This window comes from Eriocheir sinensis, chromosome 22, assembly GCF_024679095.1.
Source record: "Eriocheir sinensis breed Jianghai 21 chromosome 22, ASM2467909v1, whole genome shotgun sequence".
Classification (NCBI taxonomy): Eukaryota; Metazoa; Arthropoda; class Malacostraca; order Decapoda; family Varunidae; genus Eriocheir; species Eriocheir sinensis.
The window spans coordinates 8,699,644-8,718,449 of record NC_066530.1 but is presented as its reverse complement, the minus strand read 5'-3'; the positions used below and the strand labels follow the sequence as shown (position 1 = coordinate 8,718,449).

At 42.6% G+C, this 18,806-nt stretch overlaps 1 protein-coding gene across 3 annotated transcripts in view; it reads left to right on the top strand.

Annotated features, from left to right (window-relative positions):
- The window catches only part of LOC127001999 (uncharacterized), a 120,384-nt gene that overhangs the window by 75,883 nt on the left and 25,695 nt on the right, over positions 1–18,806 (top strand). Inside the window, exon 1 of one of the 3 annotated variants that reach the window (XM_050867307.1) lies at positions 11,809–12,348. The exons of the other annotated variants lie outside the window; for them this stretch is intronic. Within the exon in view, the coding sequence (XP_050723264.1) occupies positions 12,204–12,348 (145 nt within the window). The 5' untranslated portion in view covers positions 11,809–12,203. Of the gene's footprint in view, positions 1–11,808; positions 12,349–18,806 lie in introns of those variants that run through there. 3 annotated transcript variants of the gene reach the window in all.

The following is an 18,806-nucleotide window of genomic DNA, read 5'->3' as shown; positions in this document are numbered from 1 at the left end:
AGGTCACACTACCACCAGGGCCATAGAAGTACACCTGGAAATGCCCTAAACGCCTACGAAATCCCTGTCAAATGCTTCGGTTGGTGTTCTGAGACGCTTCCACCTCCCACGTCAAGCACTTCCAAAGGCCGAAAAGGAGAGTAATAGGGCTTTCATGAGTGTTTTTCACGTTCATGGTACAGAAGAAGGGTCAAACTACCACCAGGGCCATAAAAGTACACCTGGAAATACCCCAAACGCCTACGAAGCTTTCTCAAATGTGTGTTTCGGGACTGAAATGTATCAAAATATGGCTTAGTTGGTATTCTTAAACGCTACCAACTCATCAATCATTTCTAAAGGCCAAAAAAGAGGTGAAAAGCGTTCTCAAGAGTGTGTTTTAGAGTTCATGGTACAGGAGAAAGGTCACACTACCACCAGGGTCATGAAAATACCCCTTGAAATCCCCAAAACCTCTACAAAAGCCTTGTCAAATGTGTGTGCTTGGGACCCAAATGTTTAAAAATATGGCCAAGTCGGTGTTTTTATACGCTACTGACTGTTAAGAGTGTTTATTAGGTTCATGGTAGAGGAAAAGGGTCAAATTACCACCCGGGTCATATAAGTACCTCTAGAAATGACCAAAACCTCTACGAAAGCCTTGTCAAATGTGTGCTTGGGACCTAAATGTTAAGAATATGGCCAAGTCGGTGTTTTTTACGCTACTGACTGTCAAGAGTGTTTATTAGGTTCATGGTACAGAGAAAGGGTCAAATTACCACCCGGGTCACAAATATACCTCTGGAAATTACCAAACCCTCTACGAAAGCCTTGTCAAATGTGTGCTTGGGGATCTCTAGGGGAAGTGCCCACTTCCCTGCTCAACTTCCCGCGCCCCGCTCTCTCGTCCACTACGAGGGCTGGCGTAGCTCCTGTCTGGCGGGAGTGGGAAGAATGGTGGTGATGGTGGCGGAGGCGGGCGGCGGGCGGCGGCTGGCAACACTGCATTACCGAGAACTGAATTACACTAGGTTCCTGGAAGGTTACGTGACTCTCTCTCTCTCTCTCTCTCTCTCTCTCTCTCTCTCTCTCTCTCTCTCTCTCTCTCTTATTCATTCGTCTTCTTATCTTTGTTAGCTCTCTCTCTCTCTCTCTCTCTCTCTCTCTCTCTCTCTCTCTCTCTCTCTCTCTCTCTCTCTCTCTCTCTCTCTCTCTCTCTCTCTCTCTCTCTCTCTCTCGTTTCATAAATCAAGGAGCTTTTGAACCTGATGGCAACACCGAGTCTACACATTCTTGGAAGTGTGATCTCGAGGCTGGCTGGATCATAGTCACCCCTCCTCCTCCTCCTCCTTGGTCGCCTCTTCGTGGGTTGTCATGGTGATCAGTCATTTGTTTATGTGGGTTTCATTGCGTCATCAGCGAACGAGCGACAGCCGTGACGTAGCCGTTCTTTTGAGGCGTTGGTTGGCGGGCTGCATGTGTTGTTGTTATGGTGGCCTGCCTTTGTTGGTGGTGGTGTTACTCGGTTGGTTGGTGATTTCATGCAGACGAAGCTTCTTTTGTTGTTTTCTTCCTCCTCTATCTCTTCCTCTTCCTCGTCGTCCTCTTCTTTCTCCTTCTCGTTCTCCTTCCTCCTCCTCGTCATCCTCCTTTTCCTTCTCGTTCTCCTTCCTCCTCCTCGTCATCCTCCTTTTCCTTCTCGTTCTCCTTCCTCCTCCTCGTCATCCTCCTTTTCCTTCTCGTTCTCCTTCCTCCTCCTCGTCATCCTCCTTTTCCTTCTCGTTCTCCTTCCTCCTCCTCGTCATCCTCCTTTTCCTTCTCGTTCTCCTTCCTCCTCCTCGTCATCCTCCTTTTCCTTCTCGTTTTCCCGCCCTTCTTGTCTTCATCTTCCTTCTGTTTCTCCTCCTCCTCTTCCTTCTCCTCTTTTTCCTACTTGCCCTCCTCCTTTTCCTTTTCGTTCTCCTCTTCTTCCTCGTCGTCCTCTTCCTTTTCCTTCTCGTTCTCCTTCCTCCTCCTCGTCATCCTCCTTTTCCTTCTCGTTTTCCCGCCCTTCTCTTTGTCTTCATCTTCCTTCTCCTCTTTCTTCTCCTCTCTTTCCTCCTCGTCCTCCTCCTTTTCCTTCTCGTCCTCCTCCTCCTCCTAGTTCATTCGGTCCATTTTTTAAGGAGGATTCATAGGCGGTTACTGTCACTTGCGAGACTGTGATTGTTGTTGTTGTTGTTACTCGGTTAGATCTTTCGAACGAAGCTTCATTTGTTGTGTTTCTGTGGCTCATTCTGTAAGGGCGATTCTTTGGTATCTACTGTTACTTGGGAGCACCGATGCCAGATTATCGTACTCAGAGCCTCGTATTTACCGGTTTCTGAGCCATAGCTGTTGCCAAAACCACCAATAATTAACCATTTTAACGATAACTATATATGAAGGCAGTTATTGGGGTCGAGGAGGCAGTTTTTGGGTCGGAAATCGGCAAACATAAGAGGCTGAGTACGACAATCTGGGAACGTTGCTTGGGAGGCTGTTGTTGTCGTTGTTGTTGTTGTTAGTGGTGATGGTGGTGATATTCGATTAGATATTTCAAAGTGAGCGTCATTTATTCAGTCTGGTTCATTCTGTTTGGACGAGGAAATGATCCAGACGTTTTGTGACCTGCGAGGCAATGAAGGTTTTTGATGTTGGTAACGTTGGGACTTTTTTTTTTAATATCAACCGGGGCTTTTATTTCTTCTGTTTGTGGTTCATGGTACAAGGACTCGCGGTTGATATTGTAGAAACGCTTTGATCATAGGACGTTTCTGTTACTTGCAAGGGGATGGAAAAGTTGTTTTTGTTGTTGTTGTTCTCTCGTCCATTCTAAAGATATCAGTTTCGTGCTTTACTGTTACTCTCTAGGAGATGTACAGGTTATTGTTGTTTTTATTGTTGTTGCTGCTGTTGTTGTTGTTCCTCCGTCACCTCTTGTTATTTTCTCTTTCATTCTGAAGTAAAGATATCAGTCATGCTTTACGCGACTCATCTGCTTTGTGGCCTTTGGAAATAGTTGTCGTGGGACCCGAAGCGTCAGAGAATCCGGGCTTGACACCATACTCTCAAACGTTTCGGGGCTCACACACTCACATTTGATAAGGCTTTCGTAGAGGCTGTTGTGTTAGTATTTCATTGAGCATTTTATGAGCCTAGTGATAGTATGATAAAACCTCTGCATCTTGAATATGAAAAATCACTCATAAGGCCACGACTAATCTCATTTTTGGCCTTTTGAGGTATTTACTGTGAGATCCGAGAGTCTGAGAAAAAGGACTTGAATCACTCCGAACATTGCCGCGTAGACTCTTGGAGAAGGCGAATTTAAACGATCCCCTTTTGGTATGAGGCGGCAGGTTCAGATGGCTGGATTACATATTCATGGATACTACTTTTGTGCCGTACTGTAGTTCATTCACGTTAGCTGGATCCCTTACAGTATCGCTGGAATGAATACGTGTCGGACCAGCGACTACTCCGTGAAACTGAATCGAAGCCTGTTACCAGCTTAAGGGGCTATTACACTGGGCAAATTTTCCGTGGATCTTCAGTCAAACCACGATTTCCGCTGGCGTGGTTCTCATATTTCCGTGGTTTTCTGACGTGTCGACGATCTTACAAAGCTACGGTAGATTTCACCGAAGGACGACGGTATTACTCACCATCAGCAGCAGCAGAAATAGCAAGAAACAAATAAGAACCACGCTAGCGGAAATCGTGGTTTGACTGACTGAAGATCCACGGAAAATTTGCCCAGTGTAATAGCCCCTTAAGTCAGTGAATGCCAACCGCTATATGGGCACGTGGCGCTCCTCCCGGACGTCAATCCTGCTCACAGGGTTGTTTCTGTGCGAGGCAACCCTGAGTGGAGGAGACCAAGGGGACGCCCACGTAAGTCATGGCTGGGGCAAGTCAGCCGATCCTGCCGGGAAGGACTTGGGATGAACAAGGCGGGTGCGTGGGAGCTTGTTTAGGGGGACCGTCTGGAGTGGAGGCGGGCATTAGTTAGTTAGATCCATTACAAGTGCTCCATTCATAGCCGGGTTGGTAAGGTCGCTCCTGATAGGCTGTTGGTTCTGGGGTCCCGTCTTTCCCCGCCACCCAACACCCTCACGTAGGCTCAGAACATTATCATATTTCTTAACACTGACGCAAGATAGACAAACGCCTGATATTCGTATTAGTATCTTTTAACAGTTACGTCAGTTGTTTGGCTTTTTAATTTCATTTTTTGGGACGGAGTTAGTTCGAAGTGTTGGATTTTCACAGTTCAGTCGACACGGTACAAACTCAGTCGTAAAAAGTGACATAAGAGAATCAACTAAACTAACTAAACACGCCTTGAAAAACAGGTCAAGAAAGAAATCAGCCGCATTTTTTTGTTTTTTTTTTGTTTGTTTGTAAAGTATAAATTCCTTGTTTTTTCCGAGATTTTAAACGAAAAAGAAAAGGAAGAAAGAAAAGGTAAAATAAGAAATAAAAGGTGTGCTGACTTTTTCCCCAATGAAGTTAATTTGAAAAGTGAACAAAAGAGGAATTTTTTGCTTTCTGATCAGGGGAGGCATTCTCAGACACTCCCGCCCCTCACATCAACTATTTCCAAAGGTCAAAAAGGGAGTCAGTTGGGTCATAATGAGTGTTCGTTTAGGTTTATGATACAGAAGAATGGTCAAATTACCACCAAGGTCATAAAGCTACCCCGGGAAATGTTCAAAACTCCTACGAAAGCCTTGTCAAATAGGTGAGCTTGGGTGCCGAAATGTATGAGAATGTGACCCCAGAGTTGCGTTTCAGACGATGATTATGATGATGATGTTAAGGCCCGTTCACGCTGTGCCGACTCTGAGCCACGACAACCCAGCGACTTTTCGGCCCCCTTCACACTGCACCGACTCAGCATCCGGCGATCGTTTCTAGACCTCTTTCCGACCAAGTGCGACCTTTTCACATCAACAGTTCACACCCAGGACCTCGTGTACCCTGAGTCGCTGGGTTGTCGTGGCCCAGACTCGGCTCAGTGAGAACGGGGCTTTTGGGCGAAGGAAGAATATTTTGTTGTTACTCAGCATCTTATACCCAGCGAAGAACTTACATGCTCCCTACTTCCAGTGTTCTGTGGCTCTGGTTGACGCTGCAATCCTAATACTGCAGAGTGATTGTTGTGCTTTGGTCCACACGATATTGCTACTTCTAAGAGGATGGGAGAATATTAAGTTATGCTTCTATGAATGTCTATCAAAAACCATACATGATCTATCTTATTTCAAGTGTTTTGTGGCTTTCGTCATCTCTGCAAGCTTTAGTAATACTGCAGAGTGATTGCTACGCTTTCTTTCACATGATATTGTTGCTTCTGAGAGGATGGGAGAGTATTAAGTTATTATATTATGAATATCAAGCAAAAACCGTATATGATCTATTTTATTTCAAGTGTTCTATGGCCTTCGTTGTCTCTGCAATCTTTCCTAATATTGCAGAGTGATTGCTATGCTTTGGTCCACACAATATTGCTGGGAGAGTATTAAGTTATGCTATTATGAATGTCAAGCAAAAACCATACATGATCTAACATATTTCAAGTGTTCTGTGGCTTTCGTTCTCTCTGCAAGCTCTACTAATACTGCAGAGGGATTATTACGCTTTGTTTCATATGATATTGTTGCTTCTGAGAGGATGGGAGAGTATTAAGTTATGCTATTATGAATGTCAAGCAAAAACCATACATAATCTATCTTATTTCAAGTGTTCTGTGGCTTTCGTTCTCTCTGCAAGCTTTACTAATACTGCAGAGTGATTGTTACGCTTTCTTTCACATGATATTGTTTCTTCTGAGAGGATGGGAGTGTATTAAGTTATGCTATTTTGAATGTCAAGCAAAAACCGTACATGATCTATCTTATTCTAACTGTTCTGTGTCTCTGGTTCACGCTGCAATCTTTCCTAATACTGCAGAGTGATTGCCAGGCTTTGTTTCACACGTTATTGTTACTTCTGAGAAGGTGGGAGTGTATTAAGTTAGGCCATGCACAATGAATATGAAGTAAAAACCATACATGATCTATCCTTTTCTAAGTGTTCTGTGTCTGGTTCACGCTGCAGCCTTTCCTAATACTGCAGAATAATTGCTACCCTTTTATCCACTGCTTTTATCCGAATAAACAGAATCAAGTTCTCAGGAAATTATAAAAAAAAAAGATTAAGGGAAAATATAGGAGTTTGGTTATTTTTTTTTTTTTCCTTTTTACGCTGTCAGATAAGGTTCTTGACACACACACACACACACACACACACACACACACACACACACACACACACACACACACACACACACACACTAAAACATCCCTTGGGAGTGTTCTAAAGCAGAGAAAGTGGAATTAATTTGACGCATAGAGGCCACTAAAAGCCGGAACGAGAGAGAGAGAGAGAGAGAGAATGTCAATTGCAACTAACTAACTAATGGGGAGCATATGTCCGGGGGGTCGTCGCTTCACTCATTCGCCGCCTCCATTTCCGATGGTCCTCACGAGCAAGCCCCCACGCAGCCGCCTTGTCCATCCCAAGTCCTTCCCGGCAGGATCGGCTGAACTACCCCAGCCATATGTAGTTACGTGGGCATCCCCTTGGTCTCCTCCACTCACGGTTGTCTCGTGCAGAAACAACCCTGTGAGCAGGATTGACGTCCGGGGGGCGCGCCACGTGCCCGTATAGCCGGAGTTGGCGTTCACGGACCAGGCTGGTAACAGGCCTCGATTAACCATTGATTCAGTCTCATCACGTAGTCGCTGGGTGGACACGATGTCATCCCAGCGATACCCCGTGATCCTGCGAAGGCACTTGGTGCCAAAGGCATCGATACGCCTGTCCAAGTCACTATTCAGTATCCATGTCTCAGCCACACAGTAGGACAAGGAGCACAAGCGACTTAAAGATTAGAATCTTTGTCCGCCTGCAGAGATCGGCAACGCCATTAACTCATGTAGAAAGAGTCCATAACACCGCAGCCGCAGATACATATAACAAAATACAAATCTAGAGATTAATTATATTGAGAGAGAGAGAGAGAGAGAGAGAGACCATACAGACTTAACGGTCCATAACTGTTGGTTTGCTCTTAAACCTGAATTGAATGCAGAGAGAGAGAGAGAGAGGGGAATATAGAAAGAAGTGTGTGTGTGTGTGTGTGTGTGTGTGTGTGTGTGTGTGTGTGTGTGTGTAAGCAACTGCTGTATAGGAGAGAGAGAGAGAGAGTGTGGGATATGGCAACAGCTCAATTCCTGGAAGACGGAGGGGAGAGCCTTCACCCTCGCCCCTCCTCTCTCTCTCTCTCTCTCTCTCTCTCTCTCTCTCTCTCTCTCTCTCTGGTGGCTGAGGGAGAGAGAGTATTGATGTATGGTAATTTAAAGCTTAATTTCTTGTTGTTTATCCATAAGAGTGTACAATCCTTCTTCCTCCCTTCCTTTCTCCTTCCTTTCTTCCTCCCTTCCTTTCTCCTTCCTTTCTTCCTCCCTTCCTTTCTCCTTCCTTTCTTCCTCCCTTCCTTTCTCCTTCCTTTCTTCCTCCCTTCCTTTCTTCTTCCCTTCCTTTCTCCTTCCTTTCTCCTTCCTTTCTTCTTCCCTTTCTTTCTCCTTCCTTTCTTCCTCCCTTCCTTCCTTCCTCCCTTCCTTTCTTCCTTCCTTTCTCCTTCATTTCTTTCTCCCTTCCTTTCTCCTTCCTTTCTTTCTCCCTTCCTTTCTCCTTCCTTTCTTCCTCCCTTCCTTTCTCCTTCCTTTCTTCCTCCCTTCCTTTCTCCTTCCTTTCTTCCTCCCTTCCTTTCTCCTTCCTTTCTTCCTCCCTTCCTTTCTCCTTCCTTTCTTCCTCCCTTCCTTTCTCCTTCCTTTCTTCCTCCCTTCCTTTCTCCTTCCTTTCTTCCTCCCTTCCTTTCTCCTTCCTTTCTTCCTTACTTCCTTTCTCCTTCCTTTCTTCCTCCCTTCCTTTCTTCCTTCCTTTCTCCTACCTTTCTTCCTCCCTTCCTTTCTTCCTTCCTTTCTCCTACCTTTCTTCCTCCCTTCCTTTCTTCCTTTCTTCCTCCTTTCCTTTCTCCTTCCTTTCTTCCTCCCTTCCTTTCTCCTTCCTTTCTTCCTCCCTTCCTTTCTCCTTCCTTTCTTCCTCCCTTCCTTTCTTCCTTCCTTCCTTTCTTTCTCCTTCCTTTCTTTCTCCTTCCTTTCTTCCTTTCTTTTTCCTTCCTTTCTTCCTCCTTTCCTTTCTCCTTCCTTTCTCCTTCCTTTCTTTCTTCCTTCCTTTCTCCTTCCTTTCTTTCTTCCTTCCTTTCTCCTTCCTTTCTTTCTCCCTTCCTTTCTCTCTCCCTTCCTTTCTCCTTCCTTTCTTCCTCCCTTCCTTTTTCCTTCATTTCTTTCTCCCTTCCTTCCTTCCTTCCTTCCTTCCTTCCTTCCTTTCTTCCTCCCTTCCTTTCTTCCTTCCTTTCTCCCTTTCTCCTTCCTTTCTTCCTCCCTTCCTTTCTTCCTCCCTTCCTTTCTCCCTTCCTTTCTCCTTACTTTCTTTCTCCCTTTCTTTCTTCCTTCCTTTCTTCCTCCCTTCCTTTCTCCCTTCCTTTCTCCTTACTTTCTTCCTCCCTTCCTTTCTGCCTTCCTTTCTTCCTCCCTTCCTTTCTCCCTTCCTTTCTCCTTACTTTCTTTCTCCCTTTCTTTCTTCCTTCCTTTCTTCCTTCCTTTCTTTCTCCCTTCCTTTCTCCTTACTTTCTTCCTCCCTTCCTTTCTTCCTTCCTTTCTTCCTTCCTTTCTTTCTCCCTTCCTTTCTTCCTTTCTTTCTTCCTCTCTTCCTTTTTCCTTCCTTTCTTCCTCCCTTCCTTTCTTCCTTCCTTCCTTTCTTTCTCCTTCCTTTCTTTCTCCTTCCTTTCTTCCTCCCTTCCTTTCTCCCTTCCTTTCTCCTTCCTTTCTTCCTCCCTTCCTTTCTTCCTTCCTTTCTTCCTCCCTTCCTTTCTCCCTTCCTTTCTTCTTACTTTCTTTCTCCCTTTCTTTCTCCTCCCTTCCTTTCTCCCTTCCTTTCTCCTTCCATTCTTTCTTCCTTCCTTCCTTCCTTCCTTCCTTCCTTTCTTTCTCCTTAATTTCTTTCTCCCTTCCTTCCTTCCTCCCTTCCTTTCTTCCTTCCTTTCTCCTTCCTTTCTTCCTCCCTTCCTTTCTCCCTTCCTTTCTCCTTCCTTTCTTTCTCCCTTTCTTTCTCCTCCCTTCCTTTCTCCCTTCCTTTCTCCTTCCTTTCTTTCTACCTTCCTTTCTCCTTCATTTATTTCTCCCTTCCTTTCTCCTTCCTTTCTTCCTCCCTTCCTTTCTCCTTCATTTCTTTCTACCTTCCTTTCTCCTTCATTTCTTTCTTCCTTCCTTTCTCCTTCCTTTCTTCCTCCCTTCCTTTCTCCTTCCTTTCTTCCTATCTTTCTTTCTCCTTCCTTTCTTCCTCCCTTTCTTCCTTCCTTCCTTCCTTCCTTTCCTCTCTCCTTCCGTTCCTTGCTCTTCATTTGCCATTCCTCTTCTTAATCTCAAACGCTTCCACCCTTCACATCAACTATTTCCAAGGGCCAAAAAGAAGACCAGTCGGGTTTTTATGAGTGCGTTTTTCGGGTTCATGTTACAGAAGAAGGGTCACACTACCACCAGGGTCATAGAGCTACCCCTGGAAATGCCCCAGACCCCTACGAAAGCATTGCCAAATAGGTGAACTTGGACGCCGAAATGTTTGAGAATATGACCCTTGCCTCCTGATTTCCTTTTCCTCTCCTCTTTCCTTCCTGTTCTTTCTCTGCTTGTTATCTGTTGTTATTCCTCATATCCTTCCTTCCTTTCCTTTTTCCTCTCTTTCTCTCCCGTTCCTCCTCACGTCCTCCCTCTCCTCTCTCTTTCTCCTCCCTCTTCTTGTCTTCATCTGTCATTCCTCACGTTCTTCCTGTCCTTTCTCTGCTTGTTATCTGTTGTTCCTTCTCATGTCCTTCCTTCCTCTCTCCTTTCTTTCCTTTCTCCTCCGTTTCTCTCCCGTTCCTCCTCACGTCCTTCCTCTCCTCTCTCTTTCTCCTCCCTCTTCTTCTCTTCATCTGTCATTCCTCACGTTCTTCCTGTCCTTTCTCTGCTTGTTATCTGTTGTTCCTCCTCATATCCTTCCTTCCTCTCCTTCCTTTCTTTTCTCCTCCCTTTTCATCTCTTCAACTGTCATTCCTCCTTACATTCTTTCTTTCTTTTCTCTTCTCTTCATCTGTCACTTCTCTGCTTCCTTTCTTCTTTCTCTCTCTCCTTCCTTCCCTTTCTCTTTTTATCTGCCGTTCCTCATGTCCTTTCTCTCCTTCCTCTTCTTTCCCTCCTTTTCGTTCTCCCTCGTTTCCTTTCTCATCTCCTTCCTTTCCATTTTCCTCTCTTTATCTGTCGTTCCTCAGCTTCCTTCCTTCTTTTACTCTCTCCTTCCTTTCTTCTCTCTTCTGTTTCCTTGTTTTTTCTTTTTTCTTTTCGTTTTTTTCCTCTTATTCTTGTTTCTTTTGTCTTCGGGTTGTTTTCTGTTTTTTTTCGTTTTTCTTTCTTTTTTTCCTTCCTTTCTTGTTTTGGTTTTCTTGACTCTCTTGTTTCCTTGCTTCTTCTTGTTTCTTCACGTCCTTTGCTCTCCTCTCTTCTTCCTTTCCTTCTCCTCTTTATCTCTATATCTTTCCTCCTCAACAATCCTTCCGCTATGCCATCAGGCCGGGGTCAGAAAGGTTCGTTTTGTGGCATCTCTGGGCATGTTTGAACCTCTTGGAGTAAGCTCGGGTTGGGTCATGCTTTGTGCCTCTTTCCTATGTCTAACGAATCAGTTTACCTTATCTGCGTGCGACGGAGTTGAGCACCGAAGCCATGCGCAGGGTTCTAATGAGTGTTTTTTCGGGTTCATGGTGCAGAAGAAAGGTCAAACTACCACCAGGGTCATAAAACTACCCCTGGAAATGCTCAAAACTCCTACGAAAGCCTTGGCAAATAGTGAACTTATGCACCCAAGAACTTTACCGTAACTTGGTTGTTGGAAGTTGCTATAGTGACGGGAATTTCAACGTAACATTAACGATAAAAAGACGTGGAATAACTTTTTATACGTACAGGTTTAAACAGAGTATATATTGTCTTTCTTGTGTCTTGCGATGGTTTTTCCCGTTCCTAAGAGTCGTTAATTACTACAGCGACGCAAATAACGTGACATCAAGAAAAAAGTTCGGATTGACTTTCCATACGTTCATTTCTACCATTACGAGGACCTATTCGCGCTTTTCTTATGTTTTACGATGACGTTTGCCTTACTGAGTGTCGTTAATTACTATAGCGACGCAAATTCCAACGTAACATTAACGAAAAAAGGTTCTAGAATGACTTTACGTACATATTTTCCTACTAGTAAAAGTGTCTGCGTCTTCTTCGTTGTCTTAGGGTCGTATTATGAGACATTCCGCCGCCCAAGAACACATATTTGACAAGGCTTTCCTAGGAGTTGTGGGCATTTCGAGGAGTATTTTATGACCCTGGTGGTAGTCTGATCCTTCCTCTGTACCATGAGCCTAAAGAAACACTCATTAGAACCTGATTAATCCCTTCTTTGACCTTTAGAAATAGGTGATGTGAGATGGCAAAGTGTCTTGTAATACCAACCTTAGTATTATATTCACGTTACTAGACTACCGTTATTTACTATAGCAACACTAATTTCATCGTAACATTAAGAAAAAAGATTCGGTGCGACTCTACATCCATAAACTTCTCGGAGGAAGAGGAGAAGGAGGAGAAGGATTAGAAGCAGCGCTGCCAAATTATCGTACTCAGCCTATTGCATTTTCGTAGTTTCTGACCGATAACTATAGCAAAAAAGAACGAAACCCATCAATATATAAGAGTTTTTACGATGACTTTAATTTCCTCTCATTATTTGCGTGGTTGTGACAGTTTTGGAGCCTTAAAATGATAAATGTATTGTTCAGAGTACGATAATTTGCCAACGCTGATTAGAAGTATCATTATCATTATTCAAGCTCTGCGGGGGGATACCCAGTCAGCATCGCCTTCGCCAGCATCAGTCCTTATAGAGCCACGGGAGGGTTGTTTGGTCGCCTGGTGTCATCGCATTCTTTCTAAAACGTTTGGAGCCTGTGTGCGTTGCCTGGTGGTATTTCACTGTCAACTCTTTCCTCCTTCGCCCACTTGAGACTAATGCTAGGATGTGCGTCTCTGTGTTTGTGTGTGTGTGGAGGGGGGATCCGAGAGCTAGTTGCAGTTCTCTTGGTGTTGCAGAAGACGCCTTGCTACGGTGTTCATCTCTGTGTGCTCATCTTCGCCCACCATGAGCCGCAAAAAGGTAGACGTGCAGATTTAAATGGAGGTAGCGAGGAATGTGAAATGGAAGTGGAAGTGGTTAAGAAAAAGAAGACCGAATAGATGGAGAGATTGCACTTCTGTTCGCCCACCATCATGAGACGCAATAAGGTAGACGTGCAGATTTAAATGGAGGTTACGTAGCGAGGAATGTGAGATGGATATATATATATATATATATATATATATATATATATATATATATATATATATATATATATATATATATATATATATATATATATATATATATATATATATATATATATATATATATATATATATATATATATATATATATATATATATATATATATATATATATATATATATATATATATATATATATATATATATATATATATATATATATATATATATATATATATATATATATATATATATATATATATATATATATATATATATATATATATAGCTATAATCGCTATTTTTTTTCCGACTCTCAGAAGAAAAAAACGTTGTCTCCTCCCTACTGCGCATGCGTGGCCCGGGCGCCCGGTGTTGTATGAAAAAACTTCGGGGTATGAATTTTTTTCGGTGAAGAGATTTCATACTTAGATCATCAACATTAAAACACTAGGTTATTATTTTTTTTGTTAGACTTAAAAATCACCATATCAAAGAGAAAAATCATTTAACTTTGCCCAAAATTGATTATTCACTGCCTGAAATTTGTGATCCCATTGTAAAGAGCGCAAACAGAGACCAGCGGCTTGTGTTACCACGTGGCGCGTATCCTCTCAGCTGCGTCTCGAGTGACGGAGTGAGTGCCAGTGTTCCGGTTCCCAGTGCTTCAGTGCTTCTTTGCTGAAGTGACTGTTAAAGTGTTAATGGTGATAAGTAAGAATAACTGAATAAGTAGTGATGAGTCAGTTCACGAAAGACCAGTTTTTGTAAACAAAAGCGCCAGCTTTTTACGGTGGGGACGGCAAACAACACAACACCGGTTCAGGCGTTTCTAGTATTACCGTCCATATGTACGTGTCAACGTGTGGTTTTCAGGTTTTGTAAAATACAGATAATGAAAATTTGAATTCATCTATGTTTTTTATTTGAAATATCAATATAGTATCGTTTTCGCCTATCGGACTTATCGTTAGCTAGTATCGGAATTGTGGATTTATATCAGGTATCGGTTATCGGTTATCGCCTATATTTTTGTCTCCAGTTAACGAATATCGGTTATCACCGATAAGGTTTTTCATTATAAGTTATCGGGTATCGGGAATAAGGTTTTCTGTTATCGTGCCCAGCTATGGTTAAGAGAAAGTGCTAAAAATGGAGGTGGAAAGTGAAAAAAAAGAGAAGGTAAATGAAAGAAGTTGGACACCGAATAGATGGAGAGATTTCACTAGAGATCTCGAGGGAAGAAAAGTGTCCGATGGAAGACCGAGGAAGGGAAAGGCTCGGCCCAGAAATGAAAGGTAAAAGGAAAACAGGGAGAGCGAATAGAAGATGGGAAGGTTACACTACAGATCTCGAGGAACAAAAAGTGCCGAATGAGACGAAAAACTTTGCCCAGAAATAAAATGTAGAAGGAAAAGGGGGAGAGCGAATGGGAAGGTTACATTGAAGACCTTGAGGAACAAAAAGTGACGGACGGAAATCGATGCAAAAGACCGAATGAGACGAACATCTTTGCTCAGAAATGGAAGGTAAACGGAAATGGAGAGAGGGAATAGGAGATGGGAAGGTTACATAGAAGACCTTGAGGGAAAAAAGTACCCGATGGAAAGAGATGTGGAGGACCGAGGAAGGGACAGACTTTTCCCAAATGTGGAAGATAAAAGAAAACGAGGGAGATGGAACTGAAGATTGTGATATTTCATAGAAGGTCTCAAAGAAAAAGAAAGCACCCAACGGAAGAAAACGCAAAGGACCGAATAAGAGAAAAACGTTGCCCAAATGTAGAAGATAAAAGGAAATAGAGGGAGAGTGAATAGATGGTTTTACACTACAGATCTCGATGACCAGAAGTGCCCAGGAACGAGGAAGGGAAAGAGTCTGCTCAGAAATGGAAGGTGAAAAGAAAAAGGGAGATCGAATAGAAGATAGTGAAGTTACATTGGAGATCTTGAGGAGAAAAAAAATGGACTGGACCGAATGAGACGAAGAACTTTGCTCAGAAATGGAAGGTAAAACGAAAATAGGAAGAGTGAGTAGAAGATGGTGAAGAAAACGCAAAGAACCGAGTGAGGGAAAAAACGTTGCCCAAATGTGGAAGATAAAAGGAAATAGAGGGAGAATGAATATATGGTGTTACACTACAAATCTCGATGACCAAAAGTGCCGGATGGGAAGAGATGCCCAGAACCGAGGAAGGGAAAGAGTCTGCTCAGAAATGGAAGGTGAAAAGAAAAAGGGAGATCGAATAGAAGATAGTGAAGTTACATTGGAGACCTTGAGGAGAAAAAAAAAATGAACTGGACCGAATGAGACGAAAAACTTTGCTCAGAAATGGAAGGTAAAACGAAAACAGGAAGAGTGAGTAGAAGATGATGAAGTTACATTGGAGATCTTGAAGAAATAAAGTCCTCAACCATCCAACCACCCAACTCTTACACCCTCCGTATGCCCAACGAAAAGAGCTGCACAGAATTGAATGAGACGAAAAACTTTGCTTAGGTATGGAAGGAAAAAGGAAAAAGAGGGAGATGAAGGAATGGTGGGCTTACATTGAGGATCTTAAGGAAATAAAGTGCCCAACCCAACCATCCAACCACCCAACCCTTTCAACCTCCGTATGCCCAACGAAAAGAGCTGCACAGAATTGAATGAGACGAAAAACTTTGCTTAGGTATGGAAGGAAAAAGGAAAAAGAGGGAGATGAAGGAATGATGGGCCTACATTGAGGATTTTAAGGAAATAAAGTGCCCAACCCAACCATCCAACCACCCAACCCTTACACCCTCCATATGCCCAACGAAAAGAGCGGCACAGAATTGAATGAAACGAAAAACTTTGAAGATGGTGACCACGTATAAAAGTAAGATAAGCTATTGGCAAAGACGAGGAGACAGGTTTATGGACGGAGAAGACAGATGGTGAATAACAATTGGGTCTCTGGAGTCGTCGTGTGTGAGCTAACTGGTCTCTTGTTGTCTCCTTATATCCCTGTGTATCCTGGAGCTTCACGTCCTCTCGACCAGTGCTGTATCTTTTCTTAGCAGCTCAGTGTCGATATTCTCAACGTTTCCACCTCTAAACATCAACTATTTTCAAAAGCCAAAAGGGAGATCAGTATGGTTCTAATGAGCGTTTCGTTCTGTTAATTCATGGTACAGTATTAGTGACTTTGGTCCTTTCATTACAGTCACACAATCTTAGGCCCCGTTCACACGCGAGGTCTTGGGTGTGAAATGTTGATGTGAAAGGGTCGCACATGATCGGAAAGAGGTCTAGGAACGATCGCCGGATGCTTAGTCGGCACAGTGTGAAGGTGGGCCTAAAAGTCGTTGGGTTGTCGTGGTCCGAAGTCGGCACAGTGAGAACGGGACCTTGGTAATGGAGAGCTTGGAATGGGACTGTAGGTGAGTCGCTCGGGCAGAGGAATGAGATATCGCCGCCACCACCATCACCATCGCATGACAGTCACCAATCAGGCATCAGAGTGGCGGACGAGGCGGTCATTTTGTTCATCAGGTCGAGCCGCTGCTTCCTCCGACAAGGGCTCTCTTTTAGGATGCCGCCCCACCCCTCCCTGCTCTGCCCTGCCCATAGGTATAATATAGTAACCGAGGCTTATTTATCCATTTGCTTAGTTACGGTTAAAGGGGACAAGCTAAGGGTAAAAGGTGATTATTAAAGAATAGCCACGACTTAAGATGATGTCGAAGGAATTATTAGATTGGACTAGAGAGGAAGGAAGGATTAGGCTGGGCTGAAGATGTGTCTTGATACGACTTTTTTTCCTTTTTTCTTCTTCTCCTTCTTTTCTTTTCTTTTTCTTTTTTTGTTCTTGCTTTTCGTCGATCACTAATTTTTTTTTTTTAACTACATACCAACTCAAGAACTAGAAATCACGGTTTACCCATTCAGGCGAGTCTATGTAGCACAGGCAATGGCAGGAATTTCTTCTCAAACCGAGTCATCCGCCATTGGAACAATCTTCCTTCAGAAGTAGTAAATGCGAATACCATCAACTCATTTACAGATCGAATCGACCGTCATTTCATTGCGTCAGGAGTAAACTGAATACCGAAGTGCTTTTATCTGCTGTGCGGGCACCAAGTGGCTGTCGAGCAGATTAAATCACCAGAGCGGGCAACCTCGTAATGAGTAATAGTCTCACTGTTGCCTGCATATCCATGTTTCTTCTCCTTCTTTTTTCTTCTTCTTCTTATTATTATTATTATTATTATTATTATTATTATTATTATTATTATTATTATTATTATTATTATTATTATTATTATTATTATTATTATTATTATTATTATTATTATTATTATTATTATTATTATTATTATTATTATTATTATTATTATTATTATTATTATTATTATTATTATTATTCAGGACAAGGTTGCCGTAAATCTTGACAAGATTACCGGAATACACGACAAGGCTACTCTAATGCATGACAAAGTTACCACAATTCGCAATTCTGGGCAAGGTTACCACAGCGTCCAAGTATAGCCACAGACTCTTGTCCACCCTTCCGAGAGGTGTTGGGTTACCTGAAATGTGATGTGTTAATTAAGAAACACCAGCCGCTCTACCTGGCACCATATTGAGAGAGAGAGAGAGAGAGAGAGAGAGTAGGGAAGGAAGTAGAGAAAAGGGAGGAATGTTCATTCGTCTTAAAGGTGAACGATTTCCTCAAGAGAGAGAGAGAGAGAGAGAGAGAGAGAGAGAATATCTGAATGGAAAGGCTGACGGATGTAACATTCATAACAAACAAAAAATAAAAATGGAAATAGAAAGTTTGATTAATTGAAGGAATGCCAAAGATGATAAACCCGGAAAAGTATTAATAAAAGCAATGTTAATAATGATAATAATAATAATAATAATAATAATAATAATAATAATAATAATAATAATAATAATAATAATAATAGTGAATAAATTTTGACAGACTTCTATTGGCTTACTCGCACCCACCCTCCTCCTCCTCCTCCCCTCCTCCTCCTCCTCCTCCTCCTCCTCCTCTTTTGCTCCTGTCTCGCTTATTCTTCTTTCTTCTTCATTATCTTTTTTTTTCTTCTTTACTCTTCTGTATCTTTCTATTAACTTTCTTTTCCAGCATTTTTTTGTTTTGTTTTGTTTCCTCTCCACTGATTATTCTCTCTCTCTCTCTCTCTCTCTCTCTCTCTCTCTCTCTCTCTCTCTCTCTCTCTCTCTCTCTCTCTCTCTCTCTCTCTCTCTCTCTCTCTCTCTCTCTCTCTCTCATCCCACTATTCCTTTCTTTCTTCCATCTATTTTCCTTCTAGTTCATTATAACACACACACACACACACACACACACACACACACACACTGGACGTACAAAATCAACCCATCACTATCGTATTCTATTACATCCACTCACTTCAAACTCTTCTCTCTTCCCAATATTCCTTCAGATGTTTTTTGCACCATCAGAAACGTGAAGCGATCTTATGTATGCTACATTTGGGTCAGTTTAAATCATGGGCCTTTCTTTCCTAGCCTCATATTTTCAACCATTTCTGGGACTGTACACTCATTTTTTATAAGACTTTGTAGAGGTTGTGTCAGTATATCCATGGGTGATAGTTTGACAAGGCTTCTGCACTAAGAACGCGGAAACTCATGAGAAACTGATTTATCTCTTTTGTGGTCCTATAATCTCAAGCATTGCGGGGCCTATACACTCATTTTTTATAAGGCTTTCGTAGAGGTTGTGTCAATATATCCATGGGTGATAGTTTGACAAGGTTTCTGTACTATGAACGCGGAAATTCAGGAGAAACTGATTTATCTCTTTTGTGGTTCTATAATCTCAAGCATTGCGAGGCCTACACACCCGTTTTTGATAAGGCTTTCGTAGAGGTTGTGTCAATATATCCATGGGTGATAGTTTGACAAGTCTTCTGTACTATGAACGCGGAAATTCATGAGAAACTGATTTATCTCTTTTGTGGTTCTATAATCTCAAGCATTTCGGGGCCTACACCCATTTTTGATAAGGCTTTCGTAGAGGTTGTGTTAGTATTTCCATGGATGATAGTTTGACAAGTCTTATGCACTATGAACGCGGAAACTCCCATTAGACACTGATTGATCTCTTTTTTAACCCATACTCTCAACCATTTCAGGGCCTAATCACTCATTTTTGATTGGGCTTTCGTAGAGGTTGTGCCAATATTTCCATGGGTGATAGTCTGTCAGGTCTTCTGCATTATGAACGCGGAAACTCATGAGAAACTGATTAATCTCCTTTTTGGCCCAAAT